The sequence below is a fragment of the Microcaecilia unicolor genome, chromosome 14 (assembly GCF_901765095.1).
Source record: "Microcaecilia unicolor chromosome 14, aMicUni1.1, whole genome shotgun sequence".
Classification (NCBI taxonomy): domain Eukaryota; kingdom Metazoa; phylum Chordata; class Amphibia; order Gymnophiona; family Siphonopidae; genus Microcaecilia; species Microcaecilia unicolor.
In genome coordinates, this window is record NC_044044.1 from 25,706,914 (window position 1) to 25,715,530 (window position 8,617).

General features: G+C 37.7%; 2 protein-coding genes across 2 annotated transcripts; both read right to left on the reverse strand.

Annotated features, from left to right (window-relative positions):
* On the reverse strand, positions 1–948 carry LOC115457942 (olfactory receptor 10A4-like). Its single transcript, XM_030187657.1, has one exon. The coding sequence runs from the start codon at positions 946–948 to the stop codon at positions 1–3; it is 948 nt and encodes a 315-aa protein (XP_030043517.1).
* A 180-nt stretch (positions 949–1,128) lies between these two features.
* On the reverse strand, positions 1,129–8,036 carry LOC115457184 (olfactory receptor 10A4-like). The gene is made up of 3 exons (XM_030186609.1): positions 7,099–8,036; positions 5,025–5,040; positions 1,129–1,194 (listed from the first exon to the last, which is right to left on the reverse strand). The coding sequence occupies exons 1-3, from the start codon at positions 8,034–8,036 to the stop codon at positions 1,129–1,131; spliced, it is 1,020 nt and encodes a 339-aa protein (XP_030042469.1).
* Between the last annotated feature and the right edge of the window lie 581 nt (positions 8,037–8,617).

Genomic DNA, 8,617 nt, shown 5'->3' on the forward strand with positions numbered 1-8,617 from the left:
TTACAGTCCTTGCACATGCATACTCCTGCTGAATCTTCTTTTCAGGGCTCCTTTCACTTCCTTGTTTCGGAGGCTGTAGATCATTGGGTTCAGCATGGGCATCACTACGGCATAGAGCAAGGCAAAGACCCTGTCCCTATCTGCAGAAGAGCCGGAGCGAGGCTGTAGATAAGTCAGCATGGCCGTCCCATAGAACAGTGTTACAGAAGTGAGATGAGCTGAGCAGGTCGAGAAGGCTTTCTCTTTGCTTTCAGAGGAGCTGAGCTTCCTGATGGAGGACAGGATGAAAATATAAGAGGCCACAATTAACAAAAAGGGTAAGACAATAATGATCACCCCTGCTATCAATGTCACTCGGTCATTGGTGTAGGTATCTAAGCATGCCAAGCGCAAAACTGGTGAAATGTCACAGAAGAAATGATCTAAAACATTCAACCCACAGAACGGTAGAGAGAAGACAAAACTGGTTCTTCCTGCTGAGAAAAGCATCCCTGTGACCCACACTATTCCTACCAGCATGCTGCATTTCCCTTTGGTCATGACTGTTGCATAATGTAAGGGGTTGCATATGGCGACATAGCGATCATAAGCCATGGCGGCCAGAAAGAAACACTCCACAGTTGCCAAGAAGAGAAAGAAATACATCTGCAAGGCACAGCCCAGGATAGAAATACTCTGGTCTTTGATAAGAAGGCTTATCAGCATCCTGGGAACAGTGGTGGAGATCAAGCAGATTTCTAAGATGGACAGGTTTCGGAGAAAGAAATACATAGGGGTGTGAAGGTGAGGGTCCACTGTTAGAATAAAAAAGATGAGCATGTTCCCCAGCAAAGTCAGAACGTAGAGACTCAAAAACAGAAAGAACAGCAAACATTGAACTGGCAGAGACAAGTTTGACAATCCCAGCAAGATAAACTCAGTCACTAGGGTTTGATTCTCTGGTGTCATCTGTTGGTCCGTTTAACCCAAAGATGACGTAATGAGGAAAACCCAATATTCCTTGAAGTAATGCTGTCATAAATTCTGTTATTTACATCAGTTTATGATACAACTTATACATCATGGAAAGTAGATTTTTTTCACAAATATCATTTTAATGGAAAATCACAAAAATATCCATAACTCTATTTAATACAATGTACGACTTCTACTGTTGAAAAACACATTCGTAGAAGAACATAATCCTTCACAGAACTAGAAAAAGAAACAGACAAAGGTGAATGGAGAACAAGAAAGAGACAGACAAATGCTTTGACCAGCCATAGCACGCAAATGTCTCCATTTTTTCCATATAGGCTGAGATTCTATTGACACATAGTAATTTTGTCGAACGTTACCAGACTTTTTAAGGATCATTGACAATTATTTGTTCCATTTATTAAAACTTGTAGTCGATTTTCACATGCACTTGTGCAGCCCGTAATAGAGTACACAATTTGAGCAATAGTTTGCAGTATGAATCACAATGCACATTTTTGGGGTTGACTCCTGTACAGTGGAACCATCTTCTACAGGATGTGAGAGATGAGTTTTCAAAACTTTAAGAAGTTAGTAAAGACTCATTTATTTTTGCTGCTTATGGTGTGGTTTTAGAAGGTGTTTCTTGAAACAGGAGATGCACCTGCTCTAAGATATTAAAAAGCTTCTATTTATGGTTGAGTGGTTTTTGGTTGCATGAATCTTTCCTATCCTAACCTATGGATAGACATCTAGCAAGTATAATAGCTTGAAATATCACTAGTATTCTATACTTTCTAATAATTATCACCATCACTACCACCTACTACTGCTTAAAACTAAAACATGCATTGCTCTCCAGGTATATTAAACAGCAGTGTCTACTGTGTGCAGCTTGTAAATTAACAAAGACGGAAGAGCAAGAAAAATTGTAGATGAATGGTTTAAATCAGCAAGAGTATAAATATAGAAAGCCAGGATTTAAGACTTAAAAGCATAGACAAATGAATGTATTTTCAAGGCTAGACCTGGCTATAACCAAAAAACGCTGCATGATCTATCACTTCAATATGTCAGAGATGCAATTGGTATAGCATTTTTTGGAAGATAACCGAATATTGGAAGATGATCGATTTGGGTTCCATTCAAAATTTTCCATGAAAGCCTTGCCAATATTAGTCTGTGATGCTCTTGTCAATGCCTGTAAAGAAGAAACAGTATATTGCTTACCTGGAATGTGTTGATAGGCTGGTTTATATAAGGGAAGTGAGAATTCAGATAATTGATAGCTTCTACTCTGGAGATTTTTCCCTCAAGGGATAAAGAGGTTATGTTGAGTTTATAAACATCACTGCATGCCATATGTCTCTAATTATTTTTTCTTCTCTTAATATGTGCCTGCGTCCTCCTTCCTAGAGTCCCTTAACAGACAACCCTAATACATTTCGTCTTTACATTTAAGTTCCTGCATTTGTCTTTCAAAGTCCTATATCTGTCTTCTGAACCTTACATTTCAACACACTTTTCTCAATGTATCTCTTCACCTATCCTGTGCTCATTATACACCTATAAATCTTTGGGGTCCTTTTACCAAGCGGCAGTAAGGGTGGTCTTTGCGTGTGGGATTGCCATGTGCCAAAGACACCTTTTACCACCGTGGGTAAGAGGCAGTAAATGGTCATGTGGTACTTTAAAAGCCAAACAGAGAGGGTAGCCAGCATACATAAAAAGCACACAAACAAAAAAAGCAACACTGGGCCTTCAAGAATGAGACGACAGGAGTATTTATTTGATAAATGACCCGACGTGGGCCGTGTTTCGGCGTAAAATAACGCCTGCCTCAGGGGTCGAGGTTTGGGTGTAAATAGTATGAAATTTATATATATATCTCCAATGCCTCCGAGAAAGGAGATGGAAAAAAAAATCTTTAAAACCGAGCGAGGCTGTCAGAAAGGACAGCCGCGATGTGGAAGACCTCCTGTGTTAGCCTCGTCTTTTGCAAAAGCAAATTCTGAACTCCATGTGGTACTTTAAAAATTGCTGTGTGGCCATCTACTCCTGGAGCCTTTATCACCTGCTATTTAGGAAGTGATCAGGGCTAGGCAGTAACCGGGCAGCACCCACTTCCCGCCCACTGGCACGTGAAACTAAAAAATATTTTCCTGGGACAGCCTGGCAGTAGCCCTATCACCTCATCATAAAAGCATCCTTTTGTCTTGTCTACCATGTTACTCTGGGTTAACCTTCTAGATGACATATAGCTTTAAAAAGGCTTTCCAATTATAGAGGATGAGGTACATGGGAGTAAGTAAGGAACTGACAAAAAAGGGAACAAAATTGGTTGCAATTAATGAATCATTTCAGTTGAACTAAATGGGCAAGCAGGATGTCAGGGACGCCTGTACTTTAATCTCTTGGGAATGAGTTCAGAGGACCAAGAAACAACATTTAAAGTTGAAGGCATATTGGAGAGAGAATACAAGGGAGGTGGAGTATTAACTTGATTTTTCAACTATCCAAATGAACCATAGAGGAATTGTTTACCAGAAAATATATATAGGCAAGGAGGAGATGTGTAAACATTTCATGATACCTTTCAAGGGTGTGTACATTTTTTGTTTTACAATTTTCATCTTACATTCAAGATAAAAAAAAAAACAACCTATAAATGACAAGGAAATAACAAGACTCAAAATGCATCAATGCCCAATTTAGACATTTAATTTTATAATGGAAGGAAATAATACACTCTATTCAATGTTTTTCATGTTGTCTTTGATTTGCTAAATAGTAGTAGTAGTAGTTATAAATTTTATTTACTTGAAATGGAAAAAAAAAAAATAACAAAGGGATCCTTTTACTAAGATGCACTACCCACCCCCCTCCTATTTATAGTGACGTCAACACAGCCCATTCAAAGATTTAGTGTGTGCTAATGATTATTGCATACTAAATGATAAGATGGCCATTATGTAAGTAGTTATGATCATCACAGTTTATGATACTCTTCCTGCATTTTCTTGTTTTGCTTTATTTTCTACCATGTAAGATGCTTTCTTTTACAATGTAAGCCACACTGAGCCTGCTGTATGTGAGAAAGCGTGGGGTACAAATGTAATAAATAATAATTATTATTATTATATTCCTTGGGTGAATCTCATCATTAAGGCAAATTCAATAAATATATAAACATTTTAAACCATTACATTAAGCTGTAATTTAACTTATAACTGCTGTCTAAAAAGAGTAACCTTTTGGAACCTTCTTAGGCTAACTGAGGCACCTTATAAGGTTTTTCTTCTCAATTCTAGGTTGGGGTGACCATTATTAGGATGTGATTCTATACATGACACTCAAAAATTGGTGCCCAACTTTACCTGCTCATCAAAAATGTGGCTATAAACATATTGAATAATGAACGGCGGAATATCAATAATTGAGTGTTTATAACCAATTCACACAGATCTGAAAAATGGGCATGGTCAAGAGTGTGTCACAGGCATTCCTTAGATTTGCATGTGTGTACTGCTATGGATTTACAGCCTGTCTCATTGACACAGACTACTCAATAATTTCCGTGGATTCTTTTGGATTCCTATTAGATAAATGAAACTTTTATTAGAGGTGCTAAATTCTACAATGATTAAGGTATATACAATGATTAGCTATATACACACAATGATCATAAACAATCATTACATCACTGGTCTCTACATCTAAGCAATGCAAAGAGTTCATAGACCAGGAAAGGAAGCAATACATACACTATACATACAATCATCACTGCTCCTTACATCATCCAGGCTCTTAACATCAGCTGGGGGGGGGGGGGGCCCCGGTTCACAGCGAGAGCCAGGACCTTCTTGGACCAAGAACAGATCCTCTGCATAGCGCGTCCACTCACAGATGGACGCAACAAGCCCCCCCCCCCTTTTATTATGCTCAGAGCTCATGTTCAGAGCTAAGGAAAATTACACAATGCTTCTCTGTTTAAGTGAACAATCCATACTGTGGGAACGTGGTCACATGTTTTCCAAGTCCAGGTGGCCAAGCTGAACTCCGAAAACAAGAACCATCTTCCCCTTTGCATACCAAATTAATTCTTGTCTTCCAACTTGTTTTTGTATTTACAAGGAAAGTTACTTTCAGTCAAAGACAGAAGATTTCAGAGTTCATTAACAATCAAAGCAGGGTTGAAAAGCAATCCTTTACATCTTCCATTACAATGTGGAATTATAGAATTTGTCTTTAGCGTATCTATCTTAGGCATGAGTTGAAGCTACAGTGTGGTAAATTTAAAACGAATCGGAGAAAATTTTTCTTCACCAACGTGTAATTAGACTCTGGAATTCATTGCCGGAGAACGTGGTACGGGCGGTTAGCTTGACGGAGTTTAAAAAGGGGTTAGATAGATTCCTAAAGGACAAGTCCATAGACCGCTATTAAATGGACTGGAAAAATTCCTCATTTTTAAGTATAACTTGTCTGGAATGTTTTTACGTTTGGGGAGCGTGCCAGGTGCCCTTGACCTGGATTGGCCACTGTCGGTGACAGGATGCTGGGCTAGATGGACCTTTGGTCTTTCCCAGTATGGCACTACTTATGTACTTATGTACTTATGTACCAGCACTTACACCTGGTTTCAGCAGATATCCCTGTCTATAGAACTTAGAATTTAAGGGGGTACAGGAGGTGGTGGGAGACACTGTAAATCTAATAAGATCACAAAGATTGTCAATGACAGAGAGGGGATTTGAACCCTGGTTTTTCTTTCTATTGATCTAACCTCATCCACATCCTCACATTTTAGGTACTATTTTGAATTACATTCAAGCTCATTTTCAAAGCACTTAGCCTCCCAAAGTTCCATAGAAACCTATGGAACTTAGCCTCCCAAAGTGCTTTGAAAATATGCCTCATTGTCATTTTTAATCTATATTTCTCATGCCTTCGTGATATTTTATATACTTCTGCATTTTTAGTAATTGAAAAACAACAAAGCAGTGGAATCAAATGTATTTATTGGAACAATACCCGACGTGGCCACGTTTCGCCCTCAGGCTGCGTCAGGGGTATAAACTATTAAAAACAAACAAAACACAAGTATAAAAACATGTATAACCATACATATTAACAATGTCATAAGCATGATTCAACTAATAAAAGGCAATTATATAAAAAAGAGATTCAACATATATAAAACAATCCTTTAAGAGTTCTAAAAAAACATGTCTAGACATACATGATATCATCTGTAAAACAAATATTTATAATTATCATTAAAATCATACATCACATAAAATATTTTATCAGAACATCTACAATTACTCATATCACATTTATAACTCTCAATAAAAAATGTTAAGATCAAGGTTTTGTGCACATTTAGATATACTTCTTGTCTGATGATATTTTTATCTTTTGTTTTTATATCTGTGTAGAACTAGATTTTGGAACTACTAGTGTGTATGATATATTTACATACACTTTTGATAGGTATGTATAAAGAAATTTCTTCCCCTCTTCATTGAAATGTTTTGATTCTAATTGTATGATCTTAACATTTTTTATTGAGAGTTATAAATGTGATATGAGTAATTGTAGATGTTCTGATAAAATATTTTATGTGATGTATGATTTTAATGATAATTATAAATATTTGTTTTACAGATGATATCATGTATGTCTAGACATGTTTTTTTAGAACTCTTAAAGGATTGTTTTATATATGTTGAATCTCTTTTTTATATAATTGCCTTTTATTAGTTGAATCATGCTTATGACATTGTTAATATGTATGGTTATACATGTTTTTATACTTGTGTTTTGTTTGTTTTTAATAGTTTATACCCCTGACGCAGCCTGAGGGCGAAACGTGGCCACGTCGGGTATTGTTCCAATAAATACATTTGATTCCACTGCTTTGTTGTTTTTCATCTACTGTTTTGTAAGCAGTTGTGTGCCTTTTTTTTTTTTTTTTTTTTGCATTTTTAGTAATTACAACAATGTTCTTGTTATCCACTTTGAGTGAATTTCTGAAAGATGAAGTATAAATATGCTTCTGAGATAATTCATGGTTCGATAGTACCATGTTTGTATTCACCCTAAGTGCTTTTCAACCCTTGTACATGCATATTTCTGCAAATTCTTCTTCTTAGAGCTTTTTTCACCTCTTTGTTTCGGAGACTGTATATCATGGGGTTCAACATAGGCATGATCACAGCATAGAACAAGGCAAAGAGTCTCTCCCTTTCTGCCGAATAACCAGATCGAGGCTTTAAATAAGTCAGAAGGGCCGTTCCATAGAAGAGTGTTACGGAGGTCAGGTGAGCTGTACAGGTAGAGAAAGCTTTCTCTCTGCCCTCAGAAGAGCTGATCTTCCTGATGGAGGACAGGATATAAATATAAGAGATAACAATTAACAAAAAGGGAAGGAGGACAAGTAGGACTCCAGATAGTAGGGTCACTTGACCGTTGATGAACGTATCTATGCATGCTAAACGCAAAACTGGTTGAATGTCACAAAAGAAATGATTTATTACATTTGTCCTACATAAGGGTACAGTGAATATGAAACTTGTTCGACCTGCAGAAAATACCATCCCTATAACCCACAGTACCCCTGCTAGCGTAACACACTTTTCTTTGGTCATTACCATTGTATAATGCAAGGGATTGCATATCGCTACATATCGATCATAAGCCATAGCAGCAAGAAACAAACACTCATTGACTCCAAAAAATATAAAGAAATACATCTGCGTGGCACAGCCCAGGATGGAAATACTCCTGTTTTCAATTAGCAGGTTCACCAACATCTTGGGGACAGTGGTAGAGATGAAGCAGATCTCTACAACAGACAGGTTCCTGAGGAAGAAGTACATGGGGGTGTGGAGGCCAGGGTCAACTGTAAGTATCACAAAGATGATCATGTTTCCCAGCAGGGTGAGGGTATAGAGAATCAAAAACAGAGAGAACAGGAAATGTTGCCACGGCAGAGACAAGTCTGAAAATCCCAGCAAAATCAACTCGGTCACAAGGGTTTGGTTCTCTTGTGTCATTTGTTTGCTCTGTTTCATCTGAAGAGGAAATATTGAAAAGATTTCAATATAAATTATATTTAGAACCTGGCACAATTATTTATTGGAAAAGAACAAGAATGTAAAATTGACTTTCTGGGATAGGTTTACCTGCATATGTCTGGTGTAAAAATATTGGCCTGTGTCAAGTTCCCCTTGTAGCTTCTGACATGTATTTGATTTGGATAGAAAACCATGGACAAATTAATATGTACGTATAACTGCTTCACATTGTTCACTGCAAAATTTCAAAACATATAACAAGAACACAACGTCTATCTAAAATCAGCAGCAAAAATAAAACATGAAAGAAAATATACTTAGTAACATAGTAGATGACGGCAGAAAAAGACCTGCACGGTCCATGCAGTCTGCCCAACAAGATAACTCATATTTGCAGCTTTTTGTGTATACCCTACTTTGATTTGTACCTGTGCTCTTCAGGGCACAGACCGTATAAGTCTGCCCAGCACTATCCCCGCCTCCCAACCACCAGCCCCGTCTCCCAACCACCAGCTGTGGCACAGGCACAGACCGTATAAGTCTGCCCAGCACTATCCTCACCTCCCAACCACCGGCTC

Excerpts from the sequence above, each read along its gene's own strand:
- LOC115457942 (XM_030187657.1), bottom strand. The coding sequence starts at position 948 with ATGACACCAGAGAATCAAACCCTAGTGACTGAGTTTATCTTGCTGGGA.
- LOC115457184 (XM_030186609.1), bottom strand. The coding sequence starts at position 8,036 with ATGAAACAGAGCAAACAAATGACACAAGAGAACCAAACCCTTGTGACC.